Genomic DNA, 21,149 nt, shown 5'->3' with positions numbered 1-21,149 from the left:
CTTATTAGTTATCTATTTTTTGTGTAGTAGAGTGTATATGTCAATTCCAGTCTCCCAATTTATGCCTGCTCCCATCCTTCACTTTCCCACCAGTAACTATAAGTTTGTGCTCTACATCTGTAACTTTATTTGTTTTATTAGTAAGTTCATTTGTACTATTTTTTAGATTCTGTGTATAAGTGATACCATATCGTGTTTGTCTTTGACTTCATTCAAGTTTGACAGTCTGTAGGTCCCACCCATGTTGCTGCAGATGACATTATTTTGTTCTTTTTTATGAATGAGCAATATTCCTGTAAATGGAATCTATTTCTACTCACTAATCCTGTGAATTCTTTACCAGTGGTTTCTTCTACTTTTTCTGAACTTATAAATTTTTAACTTGACATAAAGCACAACCAGCTGAATCTGTGTAAGTGTGCTCTGGGACACAGCTGTTAATTAAGGATGTGGCTTCACAGTCACATAACTTTGAATTTTTGTGCCATGCTTTTATTTCATTTCATTAAAAAACAGCTTTATTGAGATATATTTTACATATTATACAATTCACCTATTTAAAGTATATACAACTCAATATATTTTAGTTTATTAACAAAGTTGTACAATCATTACCATGGTCAATTTTAGAGCATTTTTATCCTTCTGACACTCCCTTCTCACATGCATTAGCAGTCACCACCACTACAACCCCCAGCCCTAGGCAACCACAATTTATTTACCTGCTGTCTCTATGAATTTGCCTATTCTGGGCATTTCATATCAATGGAATCATACAATATGTGGTCCTTTGGGACCAACGTCTTTCACTTAGCATATTGTTTTCAAGGGTCATCCATGTTGTAGTATGTACAGTACTTCATTGCTTTTTATGGCTGAGTAATATTATATGGGGGGCTTCCCTGGTGCCTCAGAGGTTAAAGCGTCTGCCTCCAATGCGGGAGACCCAGGTTCGATCCCTGGGTTGGGAAGATCCCCTGGAGAAGGAAATGGTAACCCACTCCAGTATTCTTGCCCGGAGAATCCCATGGACGGAGGAGCCTGGTAGGCTAAAGTCCACGGGGTCGCAAAGAGTCGGACACGACTGAGCGGTATTATATGGATATTTTACTTTTTATCCATTTGATGGTTGATGAGTACTTGAATTGTTTCTGCTTACTGACTATTACGAAGAATGTGGCTATGAACAAGGTTTTTGATAGATGTGTTTAAATTTCTCTTAGGGTATGTACTTAGGAATGGAATGGCTACATCATATAGTAACTCTGTATTTAATCTTTTGAGGAACTCCCAAGGTGTTTTCCAAAGTGGTTGCACCATTTTACATTCCCACCAGTAGAGTAGGAGAGTTCTAATTTCTCTACATCCTGGGCAGCACTTCCTATTGTCTGTATTTTTCATTATAGCCATTCTAATGGATGTAAAGTGGTATCTCATCGTGGTTTTGATGTCTATTTTGCTGCTGATAATGATGTTGAACATTTTTTCATGCACTTATTGGACATTTGTATATCTTCTTTGGAGACATATATATTCAGATCCTTTGTCATTTTAAAATTAGGTTATTTGTCATTTTGTTATGGAGTTGTTAGAGTCTTCTATATGTTATAGGTTAAGTCCTTTATTACATATATGATTTGTAAATATTTTCTTTCATTCTGTGGGTTGCCTTTTCACTTTTTTGATGATGCCCTTTGAAGCACAAAGTTTTAAATTTTGATAAAATGCAATTTATTTTTTTCCTGTGATTGCTGGAACTTTCTGTGTCATAACTAAGAAACTACTGCCTAATCCAAGGCCATTAAGATTTGTTCCTGCTTTCTTTTCAGAGTTTAATTGTTTTGGCTCTTACATTAAGCTTTTGATTTTTTTTTTCCTTGAGTCAGTTTTTTATATGGTGTGAGGTAGGGGTCCAGTTTCTTGCTTTTGCATGTGGATAGCCAATTGTTCTAAAGTACCATAAAGACTGTTTTTTCCCTCATTGAATTGTCTTGGCACCTGTGACAAAATCAACTTGCTAAAGATTTTCTTTTTGGATTCTGAATTCTGGTCCATTGGTCTACATGCCAAGCCTTATGATAGTACCACATTCTCTTTATTCCTACTGCTTAGTAGTCAGTTTTGAAATCGGTAATTGTGAGTCTTCCAACTGTGTTTCTCTTTTTCAAGAATTTTGTGTGCATGTGTGTCACTTGAATTTTCATATGAATTTTAGGATGAGTTTGTCAATTTCTGTAAAAAAGATGGCAGGAATTTTGATGGGTTTATTCCATTTTATAAGTAATAATGGCACTGTCATTAAGAAAATAACTAATATTTATTTAGAGTAATCTTCTGGTTTTCCCTTTTCTTTTGAAAAGACCTTTGAAATCCCTAGCTGCTCAAGCTGCTCCAAGATGACTTAAACACTATTATCTGTCTTCTCTTTTATTGTGAAACTCTTATTGGTCAATTAAATTGAGTTCCCCTAGTTGCCAAGATACATATCAAGAAAATAAATTTTGTTTGCCTAATTTGTGTTTACTAAACAGGAGTTTTTCTCTTACGTCAGTTTCTTAGATAAAGATTTAGAGACCTTGTATTGAGGCACCTACCAGTAGGGACTCTGTGCCGTAGAAAAGCCTAAAAGATAGAACTATTAGAAAGAATAGATCTGCCTGAATATCACAATCTTATTAAAATGAAATTAGATGAAGAATTATTACTGATAATTATCTTAGTGATAATATTATTTAAACAGTTTAAGAATATTTTGAATGGAGTCTATCAAATCTAATCAAAATATGATACAGGGTGAAAAAATTTTTAGGAAGTAACAAAGTCAAGAGAGTGTCTGTACACCAAAACACTCAGTAAATATTGGTTGAATAAAGGAAAGAATGGAAAGAAGCCCCTACATGAATCACTGCTTTAAAAGCCCAGGCCTCTACCTTAGGGATGATTCTAGATAATCCCTCAATTCAAAAGGATAAATCCTGCTTTCAGGGTAGATTTATTTCAGTGTTTCCAATTTTCTTAAAGGATAACCTGAGAATTTCACATTTTTGCAGCGTTTATGTCATGGTTGGTGCCGACGTCCCATTTTCTTCTTGTTTACGAGAAGTTGAAAATCCTCAGAATCAATTGAGATGCAGTCAAGAAATGGAGCCTGTAATAACATGTGACAAAAAATTCCGTACTCAATTTTACATTGACTGGTGCAAAATTTCATTGGTGAGTTTTTATTTTGTTTTTGCAACTGTAGCTAGAAGTGATGTGGCCGAAGATAGCATTTGACTAAAACCTGAACTGCTTTTAGGAACAAATCCTGGGTTTACTTTGTTAACTGCAGTTGACTTCCCTTGACTTTTAGGGATTTGGTGAGACCGTTGACAGTGCCTCCATTTAAGATAGTGTGCCTCCACTTTTGTACTCAGTCTACTCTTGATTAGTTGTTGGGGCCGGATTAGCTTGGCAGGTGGTCTGAATGATCCCCCGGACATCCAGGTGGCTACTAAGTCAAGTTTTGGAGTCTGTGTAACATGGGCAGGAAGCCTCAAATATGCTGCCTTGTCCCACTTTGGAAGGCGAGACTGGAGTGCAATGATAAATCTGAAACTAAAGCAAAAGTGTGCTATGATTCTGTGTCCTGGAAACTCATTGTCGGGAAAGATCAAGGAATAAGGGAAAAGAAGAGGAAAGTTAGAATCTTACCCAGAACCCCTTAAATATTATTTTTCCAAATCACTTTTTAATTAGCATGCTCAAAGACTTAGGAACATGTGAGTAAGATTTCATATGTATGTCAGATACATATGATATTGTACATATAATTTCTATTATATTTTTGATCCTCCTTTCTGGAAGCTAGGAATGTTGGTTTACTCCTTTAGTGACCTTTAGATTTAACTTCAGTCCACTCTTAATGATTGGTGGTGAGTTAGGTCTAAGTTTAAAGTTGACATTTGAACAAAGTTATTGACACACAAACACAAGTGTCACGTGATGTCTTAGCAAACCAGCTGCAGGTGCCTGTCCCAGATCCGAGACGGGGAACACCCTGCTCACACTGAAGCACTTCGCACCCGTCGCCCTGTGCCCCAGCATCCTCTTTCCACGTCACATGTGCCTTAGGAAGATAATGCTCTTTCTCTGTTTTCTCAAACTCAGTGAAAGTATTCAGATGCTGTGTGGTTTACGTGTTCCACTCAATGAATGTTGAATTTGCAAAGCTCAATGTTTTGGCCATGTGCTAATCATAAAAGCACACAAAAGATGGAGTGGCTGCAGTCATAACTTAAATAGATCCCTCTCACCAAAGCAGCAGACAGAGAGCCCTAGAGATACCATTTTACCTGTGCTTGAGCTGTACACTATTCATGGTTAGGAAAATTATCTAATTTCTAAAGGTTTAAAAATGACATGCTTTGAAGACTGCATTTTCTGTGGTGAGACTGCATAAAAAGAAAGGTTGGGAATTTTTGTTTTTTTCTTTTGCATGTATGTATGTATTGGTTACATCTTACCACAGAAGATTTCAAGACGCTTAAATAAGAGTCAGATAAATAAGCATAATAGAGCAAATATAAAAGAACTGGAAAATCAGGACCTGCACTTTACCAAAACATAAAGCCTAAGGTCAGGTTTGACAATAAGCTTCCTAATGTCCCTGGTAAAATGAGGAAGTTAATTTGTTATTTAGTTCTCATTCTTAAAGGAGGCAGAGCATCAATTCCTTGGCAAAAGATATCCTAGCACTATATCAGTAGCAAAATTCTTCAAGTGGTGTTTAAGGGCGAGGATACTGAAAAATGCTGCAGATAATTCTCCCCAATATTTTTTAAGGCAGGGAACAAATGTAGTAACAAATTTCACATGGCTGTTTTATTGTGTCCTTCAATAAAACCCTTAGCATAATTAAATGCAGCTTAGTGAAAGCAATTCAGTTAGTGTGGAGGTAAATTAATATAGTACAAGTGTTATACATTTTTTGTGCCTGGGATAGAATTTACTGAAGCAATAGCATTGAATGTTCCTTAAATTATTTTTAAGGAAAATAGTTTATTTTTCCTAAAAATGACTCCTGTCTGCTGGATGGCAGAGGATCAAAGTTGTAGGCATTTAGAAAGTGTCTCTCTCCCTCTCTTTTTTGACTCCCTTTCACTAACCTTAGAAACCATACCTGCATACTGGTTATCAGTCAGTTGACGGTTTGTTGACATCTGCACTAGAGATTTGTCACTAAGAAACAAGAAGTATGCATAGTCATGTGGAGGATTTTTGCTTTGGGGGAAGTAAAGTGAAAAAGAACAATCATACACGTGTACACATTTTTTGTGTACATATATATGTATGTATATATGTTGTAGGAAGGACCTAGAAAGGCCAATATAAACTTTTAACTTGTTAACTTTCATTTATTACTTCTTCCTAGTTTCCATAAATAATTGCAAGTTCAAGGTGATAAAGTAATCAGGAAAGGTTGCTTTTTAGAAATTAGTCTGTCTTGGTATGTCTAGATCTTAAGCTGTCATAATATTTGCAACTATTAATTTCATGTGTAATTATCTTCTTTTGTATCAGGTTGACAGAACAAAGCAAGTGTCCACCTATCAGGAAGTGATTCGTGGAGAAGGGATTTTGCCTGATGGTGGAGAGTACAAACCCCCTTCTGACTCTTTGAAAAGCAGAGACTATTACACGGATTTCCTAGTTACCCTGGCTGTGCCCTCGGCGGTAGCACTGGTCCTTTTTCTAATACTCGCTTATATCATGTGCTGCCGACGGGAAGGAGTGTGAGTACTTTAAAACACTAATAAAAGAGTATAGAACTGCTAAGATAATATATAAGATTCCATTAAAACCCAAGTTTCATTTAGCTCATAAAACACCTTGTAAATGAAATTTTGTTCAAGTCAAACTACAGTACTTTATTCCTTTCAAATGAATTAAAATAGTTTTGAGTCTAGTAAACTAGAGGTTGTAATTATTATATTCAAAAATGATTAAGGCTAAATGTAAACTCATACCGCCAAAACAGTCCCAAGGATAATTGAGGCTAGCTATTTTGGTTATATAAGCCGTCCTGTGTAAGCAGAGACTGTGGAACCTATTGACATGGTAATTGCACTTTAAATAAATTGTCTCAGTCTCAGTTTGATCAGAAATGATGGTTAAGATTTCTTCTTGGAATTTTTCTGGATGTCAAGCAGGGCAGTACAACCTAAATGTTTAAAAGTACCTATGTAGATATATATAAACCTAGGAGTAAATTAATGAAAATAAAATGATAATTTGAGCAATGAGTCTTCACTTCATGAATAGTTAGTGCTTTCAGGACATCTGTGTCAATTAAAATAACCTCCCGAGATTATCTGGAAGTCAGGGTGACAAAGCAAATGATAAAATATTAATAAAGCAGCAAGTAACAAATTCTTCCATTTTTTCATGTAGCCTGATTTCATTATGTCATAGAATTTATTTCCAAGAGCTCGATGCTTAATCTCCATTTTTTCCCATTTTTTCCTGTGTTTCTCATCAGTATTCCATTTCTGTGTGTGTATTCATCCAAGTAATGTCATAAACCTGCTGGCAAATGCTGCCTGGTTGCATTTAATAGTAACAATGTCAGCATTTCCACCTCATGCGAGATCTGTGCGCATATAGTCTTAATGTTCCAAATTTCAATGCTATTATTTAATTCATAAATTTTGTTTTGTTTCTAGGGAAAAGAGAAACATGCAAACACCAGAGTAAGTGTCTTCTTTCCTGTTATTTTCTTGTCATTTCTTTCTCATGTCTCAGTTGCTCATCACGCGCCATACATGTGTCATGCTTTTTTTTCATTCATCATCTTTCATAGTTTATTTCATACATGTGAAAGCTGCTTTCTAAATAGAAAAATTTAGGAGGGGTAGAGAATAAAAAAGATGTGAAAACTAAGATTATATAGGTAAAAATTAAACCTAAAATATTTCAGGTTCAGAATATTAACTTGCCATTTATATTATGTGATTTCCCAATCTGCATTTCTATAAACCAGAGAACAGATGAAAAGACCTTTCATACACGTATTCCTGAATCTACAGTAATAACCTACCATAAAATGAAACTTATGTGAGTATGTATAAATGCCCCATCAGAAGCAACAGTATAAAAGCTATGGTAGTTTTATATTAATCATAGAGATTAAATAGAATAGTAGTTTGCTACCTAGGGCTGTAATATTAACACAGTGCTTTATAGCTTAGTTTAACGAGAAATAACATTTATTTAAAAGTTAGTTTCTAATTTTCAGTTTTGTTGTTAAAAGTATGTGAAACTTATCTTTTTCTGAAATAACTTGTAGAATGCCCAAAGTGCAATAATGTCTTCTTATTTAAAAAAAAAAAAAGATTTTGTAACTTTTTCAAACTGATAATCTGTGGAGCTAATATGTGATTTTAAATCTGTGTTGTTTTATTTCTTTTTGACCTAGCATCCAACTGGTCCATCATAGTGCTATTCAGAAATCCACCAAAGAGCTTCGTGACATGTCCAAGAACAGAGAGATAGCATGGCCCCTGTCCACACTTCCTGTATTTCACCCTGTGACTGGAGAAATCATACCCCCTCTACACACAGACAATTATGAGAGCACCAATATGCCGTTGATGCAAACGCAGCAGTAAGTGTCCACTTGGAATCGTCACTATTAATGCATGAATGTATCTGCTTAATGTCTTTCAAGACCAGAGCTCTTCATTATGGTTGCATTTGTTTGTTTATAACTGGAGGAGAAAAGTACCCAAAGAACACTGATAGTGTAGATCCTAACCCCACGGCACATACATAAAATTACTTTGAGGAAATTTTTTTTTTTCCTTCACTAGTCTAAACAAGATGACATTCACCTTAATGTTAGCACAATGAATGAACTCACATATGCTTGCTCAAAGATGAGATAACTGTGAAAAGAGAGGCATATCCTAAAGCATAGCAAATTGATTGTTTTTTAAAGCTATTATTAGAATTATTTGGTTCTGTTAACCTGTTGTTTAATGTTCTTACCAGAGAGCTATTTAATCTAAATTTTTGCCTCAGGGTTTTTAAGGTTTGGGGTTTTTTTAAAAATGATTTTCTTATATATCAAAATGAATAGTTCCAATTTTGGCTGTAAAGACACTTTAGTACAGACCTTCTCTGTTGTGCTAGAAGGACTGTGGTCAAAAAGCTTGGAGGACACCTTTGTAAGGGGTAGGTGTAGAGGAAATTAGTTGAGGAGATTGCCCATTTGTTCCTGAGAACCCATGATATATCTAGAAACTCTGTTTTAGTGTAAAGAACTTGTAGGTGAAAGTGTCATTTACTTCGAAGAACACGACTCTTACTTTTTTAAACATATGTTAAAATGGGTTAAATTCAGTTTCCCTAAGGAAGTCACAGTTTACTTTTGAGAGTCTTCTCTTTTTTAGTTGACTTTTGTAAATAGAATGAATATATCTATCCCTCTCACCCCCAAACACACAGACATACATACATACAGAGATACTCACACATAGATATTAGGATAGGATATAAAAGTAACCTCTTACTGGTTAGAGATTTATTTGAACAGCATATTGGGTACATTTTTACTTTGCAAATGCTTGTTTTACAGCCATGTAAATGACATGTGGTAATTTGAAGATTAAATAGTGATTAATATGAGGAGTACAGACAAACTATAAATTTATCAAAAGATTTTGCCAATCTAAAAGTATTATGAAAGCGTGCCTAGCTAGCTCAGTCAGTAGAGCATGAAACTCTTAAAAGTATTATGAATATTTTCCGGAAGTCCTCTAGCAGTATGCTCTTATTATTGAATAGGCCAAGGTATGTATTTGTGTGTACGTGTGTGTATGTGTGTGTCTGTGAGTAACTGATTCAATCTATTAGTAGTAGGGAAAATGGCATATGTTTAAAAGTTTGAGTTTTGGAAACAATATTCTATCATTGATATAAATATTAAAGTTTCACAAAATCGAGTTGTACTGAACGGAACTGATGGATTTTTATGTCCTCAAATGGTTAGTGGGGTCACTGTGAAACCTCTTTCTTAGGATTATTAGAAGCCGTTGAGAAAAATTAGGAAATTCAAGAATGTTGAATATTACAGTATCCAAGAATATTATAATAGTTCACAATTTTGCAATCTCTCCTGTCTTTCTTAGATGACAGGAGAAATTATGAACAGCTTTATTGTTCATTTTCAAACTGAAAAGAATTGAAGAATTCTTTAAAGTTTCTATTTCTCACATTCTTTCCCTAAGAATGCTAGTAAATGTCAATACCTGTTCTTCAAAGGTTGATATATATCTTCAAAAAAGAAGCAGTCACATAAATTTGAGAAACAGGACTTTTTGTTTTTTGGTTTAAACTGGGGGAGTTCTCAGAGCCTTTAGTGTGTTAATATGCCCTGTGAATCCATGGGAAAGGATCAGAAGAGGTAAAGAACGAAGTTTGGGAATCTTCTACTGACAAAATAACAGTGCTGTCAAATTTTAGAAGAGAAGAATATTCATTACAATGAATAGGGGAAATTGAATGTGACTTTACAATAAGTCAGTAAAACTTTAAGGGAGGATAAAAGGCTGGGTCATTTTTTAGATGTGCTTTCTAACTATATATGTTGAGAATAAGGATAACTCCTTAAGCTTTATTTTGATTCTCTGTGACTAGGATTTGACAGTGTTGCTACTAATACCCAAGTAAAATAAAATTTCCTGTCTAGTTTATAAATAAATGCATCTTCCTGGTCCTTCCATAACCCCATCAAGACTGTCATTATGTTGATCAGATCTCCCTATTTGCAAATGCAATAGATTATTTTATTGAACTTGCAACAATTTGACCATACATGTATTGTTAAGTCCAGAAAACCTTTATATTATTCATATTTCTGCTAATGGAAAAAGTCCATTAACTAGCACTTCTATATAAATAGGGTACATAGATAATTGATGATGTTCACAATGATTATTCTGAGCCACTGCAAGATCATCAAGTGCGTCTGACTCATCAGAGGAAAATTAAATTACATTCGATGTAGTTTCGGTGTTGAGTGTATATTATCTTTCTTTTATTCTTGGAAATGGATAATATGTGCATGGTCTCTATGGTAACTCTCTATAAGCCAGAATATGTGATTAACCTCATTTTCCAACCATGCCAGAAAATAGGGAATTTATTGTATCGGGTTCATCACAATTGTCCTTTATGCGAATTCAGTTTTTGCTCCTAACCTGTTTTTGAAGGTTTGTTTCAGCTCAGGTACACACATACATAAATATTTTGGTCATTTGGATCAAACTAAATTCTCAGTGTTAAAATGAGATATTATATTTGATGAGGCATTACAGAACTTGATAACCAGGTATATTCTTGGATAGAGCTGCCTGGTATTTATTAAACTTTTTCTAAAAGGGCATGAGTTTCATCTTCACATAGGCATACTGACTGTACTGAATTTATTGTTCATAATGTGGATAGCTACATCATTTTGTATTTATTCTTCAGATTTGACATCAGAAATATTTAGGCATAAGATAGGGTTGCACGTTTATGTTGACTTCTAAGCAAGGCTTAAGAACGTTCAAAGCTTTTCTTCAGAGCTGCATAGAAGCCTGTTTGGGTCTTTTAAAGAAGTCAGTCTGATGTATAGCAAGCCTTGTAGCACTGCAGTCTAGAGAAAGCTGTGTAATGGGGATGCTGCCACTGTCACTTATCAATTATACAACCTTCTTTTTGGTAGAAGGCTTCATATGACTCCAGACTGGCCCCTTAAATTAGATAGTAAAAAATGTTTAATCATTGGCAGATAATAAAATTGAGGTATGGATAAGAGACTTTAAATCAGGTCAAAACCAGGATTAGATTATTTACCAGTCTTGATAGCAAGTCAGCGATAGATGCTGTGATCATTGACCTCTAGGATTTCTGATTCAGGCTACAGGCAATGTGATTGAACAGATAGTAGAAAGGGTAACTGGAGCAGGTCCAGAGACACGGGACTTGCTAGAAAGGAAGTTATTTTCTGTTCCTTCTCCTTTTCAGATTAGACAGCACAGATGAGCTTAAAATTATTACATGTATAGAAATATAAAGCATATTTATTTGATGTTTGCTAATGTCTTTATTGTTCGTGTGTGCTTAGCTGTGTCTGACTCTTTTGCCATCCCATGGGCTGTAGCTCACCATACTCCTCTGTTCATGGAATCTTCCAGGCAAAAAATACTGAAGTGGTTTGCCGTTTTCTTCTCCAGGGGATCTTCCCGACCCAGGGATCAAACCCACATCTCTTGTGTCTCCTGCATTGGCAGGCAGACTTTTTTTTACCACTTGCATCACCTAGGAAGCCCCGGTGTCTTTATTGGTTAATAAACTTTAATTCTGGACTGATTTAAAAGGTACAGAAAAGTTGCAAAGATAATACAGAGTTCACAAAGGTGCCCCCACCACAGTTCTCCCGTTGTTAACGTCTTACTGTCCCATAATACATGTGTCACAACTAAGAAACCAACATCGCATGCGTGCTATGTCACTTCAGTCACGTCCACCTCTTTGTAGCCCACAGGCTCCTCTGTCCATAGAATTCTCCAGGCAAGAATACTGGAGTGGATTGTCATGCCCTCCTCCAAGGGCTTCTTCCTGACCCTGGGATTCAACCTGCATCTCCTATGTATCCTGCATCGGCACTCAGATTCTTTACCACCAGCACCAACTGGGAAGCCCAAGAAACCAACATTTCTGCTTTACTATTAACCAGACTTCAGACTGTTCCCCCCAACCCCCGCCCAGATTTCACTAGTTTTTCCCTCAATGAGCTTTTTCTTCTCCAAGATTCTGTCTAGGACAGAATAATCGGCATATCTCTTTAGTCTCTTCTGCTCTAGGCAGTGTCTTAGACTTTCCTTGTTTCTCATGACCTTGACAGTCTTGAGGAGCACTGGTCAGGTCTTCTGTAAAATGTCCCCCACCCTGAAGTATAGTCAGACTTCTTACATCTGTGTTTAACAGCTTGTCTTTGTAGCTTAGTGAATATGTGACCGTTAATAGGAAGAATTTTTTCCACTAAAAGCAGTTTCCTGACTTATTACAATTTATTGCTAGAAAGCACACTCTCAAGTAATTCTTAAAAGTCAGTTTGCTTTAGGGACTTTGCTGGTGGTCCGTGGTTAAGACTCCCCCTTCCAGTGCAAGGGGTGCAAGTTTGATCCCTGGTTGGGAAGCTAAGATCCCACATGCCTCTTGGCCAGAAAACCAAAGCATGAAACAGAAGCAATGTTGTGGCAAATTCAATAAAGACTTTAAAAATTGTGCACATAAAAAAAAAAAAACTTAAAAATAAGAGTAAATTCTCTTTGCCCAAAGAATCATTTTTGTGATTAGATGTTATGTTTCTTACCAAAGACATAATATCAAAAATATAATATAGTTTTAACTGATGTGTGAGGAACCTGCCTGCCTATGCAGGAGACATAAGAGACGCAGGTTCGATCCCTGGGTCAGGAAGATCCCCGGGAGGAGGGCATGGCAACCCACTCCAGTATTCTCGCCTGGAGATATTCCACGGACAGAGGAGCCTGGCAGACTACATACAGTCCATAGGGTTGCTAAGAGTCAGACACGACTGACGTGGCTTAGCACACACGATGAATCTCATCAGATCAGATCAGTCACTCAGTCGTGTCCGACTCTTTGCGACCCCATGAATCGCAGCACGCCAGGCCCCATAAGTAAGCTTTTATATTCATTTAAATTATGAGCTTCCCTGGTGACTCAGATGATAAAGAATCTGCCTGAAATGCAGGAGATCCGGTTTCAGTCCCTAGGTCAGGAAGATCCTCTGGAGAAGGGAATGGCAACCCACTTCAGTATTCTTGCCTGGGAAATCCCATGGACAGAAGAGCCTGGCAGGCTACAGTCCATGGGGATCACAAAGAGTCAGACATGACTGAGCGACTAACACACAGTAATTTAAATTAAGAAAGTCAGATTCCAAGGCATAGAATTTTAGGTCCTAAAAGGACTATTGAGAGATAATCTAGCCTGGTTATTCCCAAACCAAGTTTGAGGCCACACTCCCCTGTGAGGCTTTAACAATACAGATCCCAGGGCCCTGCTTCTAGGGTGTATTATGGTGGAGCAGGAAAAATAAAATTGGGAATCCCAGCTTTTAAATATTTGAAGTGCTTCCATTTTAGGATTCAGGTTTTCTGGCATTTCTGCTGAGGGTGGTGGGAGGGGAACAGTTTCTCCTAATTCCCCTTGAGGGGTCTGTGCGAAAGAACATGTGGCAGTCTAGACTGTTGGGCTTAGTGAGTTTATTGTGCCCATCAACCTCTCTGCTTTCACACTCCCTTAAATTGCAGAAGGGGATGGTGTGGAGAAGTGAGAGGTGAGTGATGACTAGAAAATGATGTCTTAATGGGATGGAGAAATGGTAAACCTTGAAAGGATAAAAACCACCCAGGAAATTGTACTCACTTTGCAGTTTTATGGACAGCATTGACCAGAGGCTCCCCAATATTCAATTTTCTAAAAAAGGATTTATTCTTAAATTTATAATGTATCATGCAGTCTTTTTTGGGGTAGATCTGCCTCCTCATTATCTTTTTCTTATACCAACATCAATATCAGTTGATTTTTCCTTCATGGGAGGCATCTTCAATGAAGAGTTTATGTAAGGAATGATAAGGGAAGGTAATCCAGACATTTTCCAGGAAGATTTTACTTGGCTATACCAAAATTTTCCTTATTCATTATGCTAAACGTAACACCTAATCTGGGGTGATTGGGTCTCCCTCAAAACAGGAAGTAGGTTGTGTTTAATCTTTTACAAATTAACAGTATAAAAGTAGAATTAAGTCTTCTAATTATAGATATTTAGTAACTAATCATTTTGCTTTTACCTAAAGTATTTTTCCATTTGTCTTCCCTTGGGTACTAGTGAGAACCAACTTCATGGTAAAATTCCATAAATAAAAAATTAGGTTTCAATAAAAGTTATTATCAGTTGAAGAGACTTTCTGGAGATGAAGATAATAATTTCTTGTTGACAAGAAGTGTCAAGCAGCCAAGGATATGTCAGAGCCATTGACTTTTTAAAAAATTCAGCAAGGATACACTAAAAGCAATAAGTATATCTCTCTGATGGGTTTTGATTCTAGTGATTTTGACTCCATTTTAAACTTGTGGTAGACTTGCTTTTGGCTTTATAAAAGTAGGAGGGAAAAACCTAAAATAAACAAATATCGCCTTTCTTCTTTATATTGCATGTATATTCTACATCGATTTTAACTAAAATTAGATCTTGAAATTTAAAATTGTGGTGATGTTTCCAATTTCTTTGTGTCCTTCCTTCCTTCTTTGAGCCAAATAATGACTTGATTCCTTAGTAAAAGTAGTCATAGGACCCAAATCAGCATTTCTGTAGAAAAGAATTTGTAGAAAATTTAAGGTTTGGTAATACCAGTTTTTGTTGATAATTGAGAAATGCCCCAAAGATGTTACTATTTCGTATTGTTAAATGAATCCATACTAATTCACAAGAGAACTGTTTTGTGTTCCCCGTACTAAACTAATGTCATTTGTTTTCAACTCTGGCACAGATTCTGTGGCTTTTATAGAAATCACTTAACCTTTCTTTGCTCTGGGTCTTCAAGCAAGTGGGAATATAATGAGTTGATAATCCTCAACCTTACTCATAGAATAACTCTACGGGGTATCCAAGAACATCAAATTACTTTAAAATGGTTATACAAATAATAAATGATTGTGTACTCCCCCTAAATCACTTATTTGTTAATTTGCAAGTTATTACCTTTGCTATCTTAAAGGATAGAGTTTGTGCAATAGCTAATTTACATAATTTTCTATTTAAATACCTGTAATTAATGGTAGTAAAATAGAAAATAATTAATGCTGATAATTCAGAGAATTACAGTTTTTGTAAATCTTTTCTCTACATAGTTCAGTTTACCCATAACAATCTTTCTGTTCGTCCTTTAATAACTTAATTATTCTAAATAGTCTTATGACTTTATAAAGGTCCTTTCTTTGAAGGATTATAGGACTTCTATTTGAAGTCAGACCCCACTCTCCTGTCTAATTGCCTTTAGCAACCTGCTTTCACCAAAGATGAAAACGTTTCCATTTTCTTACTGCATTCTCTGCTCAGCTATAGCGAAGTCAGTAGTGGGGCATTTTTTCAGTATGCTTTAAGCAGCGCTCTTATGAGGTATCCCTTCCGCCTTTAAATGAAATAGGTACTTCAAATATGCCCATCATAGGTATATTAACACTCACAGGCTCACACGTAGCCACAAGTTTGGACAACCACAAAATCAGGTATGTGTATACACCTTGGAGACAGAGGAGGTTGAATCTCCACAAATTTTTTGTTGAGCACCTTTTTGTACACACTGTGCTTACATATATGCAACTCATGTAAGTTTCCGTTGAAGTTGCAAGGAGCATATGTACATCATTAACCAACTGGAACACACGCTGCAGATACTTTTAAATCTCTAAACCAATGTAGCACACACAGTTGCTCATACTTCTCTCAATTTTTTGCTTATTTGTGTGTGGCACTTTCTCAACTAATCAGTTCTCTTCAAACCTAACCAACCCCATAGCTATTTAGAAAGTTGTAGCAGAAGAAGGGGAAAAAATGATGGCTAGAGAAGAAATTACAGGGTATAGATCGACTCAGATCTATGATTTGAAAACTGTGCTCCACAGAAGGGTAAGAGGGCTGACCAGTGTGTGGGGTGGGAGTGGGCGGCAGCCACGTCATTCACAGCTTGATTTCTGAGTTTGGTTATCTTTATCTAGGGTTTTTGAGATTTTCTTTGTCCTATTTGGTGTCTCTGTTTTGTCAAAATATATTGATTTAATCCATCAAAGGTAAATAGAGCTAGAGATGATAGGAAATGAGGATGTGTGTGTGTGTGTGTGTGTAAGGTATATTGTATTTGTTTCCAATGTAGAATAGACCCAAAGTTAGTTGTACCTAAGATGTTAAAACAAAACTCTTGTTTCCTCTTGAAGGGGCAAATATCCCCTTCCCAAATGCCAATGAAATTACATTTTTGACTTTGGTAGTAAAGATGTTTGTTCTTCCATCTTTAAATCTATAACTTAATGTCCTTTCCGTGATTTGTAAATTCATCTTTTTACTTTTGTGATCAAAAGCATTTACAAATACATTTTGTGAAGTACTGAAAGAATAAACAAAGAAAAATACTCCTTGAGACCTCACAAGGATAAATAGGGCTGATAGGTAATAGCAAAAAAAAAAAAAGAATGTGATTATTGAGATGAATTATAAAGTAACTTTTTCAAACTGAATTAAATTTGATTTTATTTCCTTAACCATATCTTTTAAATAGAATAGAAGTTTTTTAAAAAAAATCACTTGAGGTCATTAACATTCCTATGGATTAGTTTAAGAGTTTAAACAATGTTTAACTAGCATGTCCTGTTTTCCAGTTTAGGCCCTTGTATTTGGAGCATAATATTTGCCTGGCTGAAATGATTCAGATCAGTGGTTTTCAAACTCTGTTTCTTGGAGGTTTCTTTAAAATGCCTTAGGGGCCAGCATGAGAGGCAAAGGAAACAAAGGAGACGGCATTCCTGGCTCCCTTGTTTCAACCCAGGCAACCTCACATTTATCTCTTTTGTACATCAAGAGTTCTGCTTAAGATTTCAATTAAAAGGAATTCCATTCCTGAAGAGAAACAAAAAAACCTTGAAAATCCCTGGCTTAAAATCTAAGCCCTATTGACTCCTAGAATTTCTTCTACACGGAATCTAAACTGTACATTTTTGTAAACTAGTTTTCATATCAAAATATGAAAATGAGTGGGTGAATGTGTGTCAGTGAACATGCACGTTACATTAATCTTTTTAAGTATCTTCATTTTTGTATGTGTTCATTCAAACGTTGTATGCTTACTGCTAGGGGTACTATACAAAATAGGAACATTCTTATTGTTAAGGCACTTTGGGGCAATTAAATATTAAGTGAGGAGAAGTACAGTGAGAACATGTATATGAAAGCATGCTGAATGGTAACCTAATTGGGGAAGGAATGCCTGGAGAGGACAGAGGCATAGAAGAGGTGGTACTTGAGATGTTACTTTCTAAATTAAAAGTAATAAGTTAAATATTTTAATTAACATTCCTTGTGGGATACTTTAAATTATGGGAGTAACAAGAGGCCACTCTAACAAATTTTGGGTTGAGTTTGCAAGGATAAATGAGGGCTAGTTGGCGGCAAGAGGTCACAGAGGCCATGGTGGTGGTGGTTCCGTTTCAAGCAGTGCAGGGAGGGCTCCATATAGGAGCTAGGTATGTTGGGTTGGACTTCTGCACCACACTAAGAAACTTGAAACTTAATTCACAGGTAGGTATAAGGAAATAATGAAATGTGTTCATTTGAATGACATAGTCAGATTTGTGCCTTGGAGGATCGTCTGGCTGCAACGTGCACAGTAAGTGATGAGGAAACAAGAACGGGAATGAGGAAACAATTCAGACCAGTTGCAAAAACCCAAATGAGAAATGGTGATGGCTTCCACCAAGGCAGCAGTAGAGATGGGGAGATGTGAACAGATTCACAGGAGACTGAGGAGACTCATGAAGGGTTCCCAAGTGATTGGATGTGGGGACTGAATGAGGGGGGAGAGTCAGTGAGGATTTCTGTACTTTTGACTTGTCCAGCTGGAGGATAGCCAGTGTCATTTCCTGGAAGTTGGAGGGAGGAGCACGGACTTGGCACAGTGACTGAAGATGGTGATACATGTTGTTCTGTGAGTGTGTACATGTGATCTAGACCTGGATCTGAAAGTGTACAGGTTTTAGGCACGCAGCCAGGAGTCCCTGTGTTCACATCTTTATCTACCACTTCCTAGCTATGTAGCCTTGAACCTCGGCCTACTTCCTCATCTGTAAGTTGGGAAAAATAATATTGATACCTACCTCCTTGTGTTCTCATGAGATAAAATTTAACAGGTAGCAGAAACTCCCTGAATCTTATCAAATATTGTTATTATTCATCTTTCTCAGACCTCGGTTTCCTCATCCATAAACTTGTGAGGGTTGGGGGACCATGTTTGTGCTGGATTAGATGATTTCTGGGGTCCTTTCTAGCTATGAAGTTTTTCATTCTAATGTGCCTGCTCTCTGTTTACATGTGTGTGAATAAAAACAGTTTTACTAAAAAATGTTAATCATTTCTAGGAACTTGCCACATCAGACTCAGATTCCCCAACAGCAGACTACAGGTGAGTACTAAAAATAGTAAGTTGATGTTTATGAATGAAGCTAATAGATTAAAAGATTGTTTAGTAGTAGATAATTTATGAAGCTTTAGCTCTACCAAGTAAGGCAAAACAGTCGTGTCATTCTTTAATCAGAGTTAGAACCTCAGGATAATAGCTTAGATTATTGCATAGATTGGCATCAGAGTGATAAACACAGCGTAAATGATCTTAAAGCAAAAGCATCCATGGAGGTCCTGTCTAATTAAGGAAGGCTGAATAAAATCCCCTTCCTTCAGCAAAGCTCCCTATTCTTCCCCTTGGTATGAAAGATTCTTAGCTTGGATGCTTCCAGGATTTGTCTCAGTAAGTGAGCAGCTTGAAACTGACTCTTACAAAAGAAAACCATTGTGGCTAATCAGTGAGGCTTCAGGGGGATAAAGGAAAAATGGTTGGCCTGGTTTTAATGCAGCTTTAAAAAGCTGTTATAACATGACCAATAACAAGATGGCGGACAATTCTCCCTGTTTCCCTAAGACTTGCTTTCTTTAAGTTTATTTCTTTCAAGTGTCCCTAAAAATATTCCACAGCCAATTATTTCATTCATCTCTGTACCAAGTAGATAACTTATTCATGATTGTCTTCTAATTAGTGGTTGATTCCTAGTTCTAATTGCCAAGCAACCAGTAATGCCTTTGTAGCTCTTTTGGAAAAGCAAGAGAAGTTTTAAAACTGTAAGTTGGATGTGGAATTCTGAGTATGAATAGTGGTATTGTGGTGGGGAAGCTATTAAGTAAGTCTCGTTAAAACTTTAGGCACATATAGAAAATCTGTGCATATTTTCATTCAAAAAATTATCTTCTCTATTAATGCTTTCGGGGAATTTAAGGAGATTTTCGTTTGACAACTTTTCAAAGATTTGAGGCAAGTATAATGAAGTTGTTCATCAGATTTTAAGTATGAGATAACGTTTATACGAATTTTCCCCAGAGTTTTGATTGCTATGTTTTAATTAAATGTTAACATGTTTCAACAAGACTGTTCAATATATTGATGCAGTGATTCTATTGTGTGAGTGTTCAGGTGATTGATGAAGGAACAAACTGCTATAAATGTGCCTAAAGAGCAAAGAAATAAATGAGTCCTTACTACCACTAATTTCATGACTTTTTTTCAAGAGATAAAATTTTAAAAGGGTATTTCTACAGTGAAAATGCTAGAACTTCTTCCTCATAGGCTTCAATCTCTCCTAAGATGTCTTTCCTCTGTTTCTTAATTATTTCAGACAAGGAATGAAGGAAGATAATATCTAGAAAAATAGTAAATAGTTCTTTTGAATATATACAAAATCTAGATTTTACTTCTCTCCCCTCCCATTGGGGGAAATAAAGAAACCTAAGTATATGATGTTAGAGAGATTTATTTAATAGTTGCATAAATTTTTAGCAAGTAGACTTGTTAGCTTGCTACATTTTAGTAATAGGCACCATTTCCAAATTAAAAGACAATTTATGCCTGAGCAAGTGTTATAAGAGCCAATGAGTTTCCCTAGGGGGATTTTAGGTTGTTCAGCCTAATTTTCTAAGTTATTTTTCTAAAACAGGTTTTGGGAAACAAGCATTTTGCTTGAGTCAGGAAAGCTTTCATCTCCTTTTTAGTTAACACTATAGCCTATTACCTTCTTGTTTTCTTATATTTTTCTGTTATTTGGGGTATATTCTTGCACCATCTCTTCTTGGTTATTTTCGACTTGTTCTCGTTTTCAGTGAGTCCCCAAAGTACCTAAATGCTAAAGGGAGAGAAACCACCCTAGCATCTTTTATAATTGTGATAGATTGTTGTGTTTCTTCCTCTGATAAATGTAACACCAAATAGACTTGTGACTCCTGGAGAGAAGAGCTAAAGGGGCACGTTACACTCCTTACTCCCTTTCTATTCATTTGAATGAAAAAATAAAGTTTATCAATTTTATTCCATTCTGTGTGCACATGTGTAGATTCAGTGCTATGGATGTGTCAAAATTTCCATGGGCACAACTTTGCTGTCCCTCCATCCTGGTTATCTTAGTATCACGAGGAGGCAACAACATTTGTGCAGGGTTTACATAATTTGCTTTTTGCAAGTACCTCAAAGCATTATGTTGGTATCACAGTTTTCTTTATGAAGGTAATTTAAGCACAGTGTTTGTCTCTTGGATATCAAGATATTTTATTTGAGCTTCCTCTATGGAATTTGCCAGTGGAGAGTATATTTTGAAGTTTGTTTTCTTTAGTTAGTTGTTTTCTCTTAAAAGATCATGAGAACTTTAAGAAATGAACTAACTGCTGGGGTTGTAATCCTGCACTTACGCACTGGCTCAGATAATAGAGCAGTTAAGAGCTGACAGTAAGTAGTAATACCATTTAGACCAGCCGAAGCCATCAGTTCTGACATCCCTTCAGATTCTCTCATTTTCTCTGTCCTTTCTACCCACATGATTTTTTCTAAAGAGCTGTGATTAAACAATGCAGTCATACATCCCACATTCAGAACCCATTCTTTTTGTTTATTGTGGGAGGAATTTTCAGACCATACCTTTTGAGAAATATAAAACATTATAACTTTGACCCAAGAGTGAAAGTCATTCAGTCATGTCCGACTCTTTGCAACCCCGTGGACTATACAGTCCATGGAATTGTCTAGGACAGAATACTGGAGTGGGTAGTCTTTTCCTTCTCCAGGAAGGAGAGGACTAATTTAGACTTTCCTCTTTTTTTTCTTGTTGTTGTTGAAAACCAAATGCAAAGAAATAATGCAACATAATTATGTTAAGAAGATAGAAAATTACACCTTGCTATAATTTGTTTTGCTCAAAGTCTAAAAGTTGTCCATGTCTAACTCACA

At 36.2% G+C, this 21,149-nt stretch overlaps 1 protein-coding gene across 8 annotated transcripts in view; it reads left to right on the top strand.

Annotated features, from left to right (window-relative positions):
• The window catches only part of SGCE (sarcoglycan epsilon), a 71,275-nt gene that overhangs the window by 49,588 nt on the left and 538 nt on the right, over positions 1-21,149 (top strand). For 2 of the 8 annotated variants that reach the window (XM_015468070.3, XM_015468052.3), the window contains 6 exons: positions 3,051-3,213; positions 5,563-5,774; positions 6,705-6,731; positions 7,457-7,645; positions 18,247-18,290; positions 19,156-19,190. In XM_015468070.3, the coding sequence (XP_015323556.1) occupies positions 3,051-3,213; positions 5,563-5,774; positions 6,705-6,731; positions 7,457-7,645; positions 18,247-18,290; positions 19,156-19,190 (670 nt within the window). 8 annotated transcript variants of the gene reach the window in all.

The sequence above is a fragment of the Bos taurus genome, chromosome 4 (assembly GCF_002263795.3).
Source record: "Bos taurus isolate L1 Dominette 01449 registration number 42190680 breed Hereford chromosome 4, ARS-UCD2.0, whole genome shotgun sequence".
Lineage (NCBI taxonomy): Eukaryota > Metazoa > Chordata > Mammalia > Artiodactyla > Bovidae > Bos > Bos taurus.
This window is presented reverse-complemented; position numbering and strand designations above follow the sequence as displayed.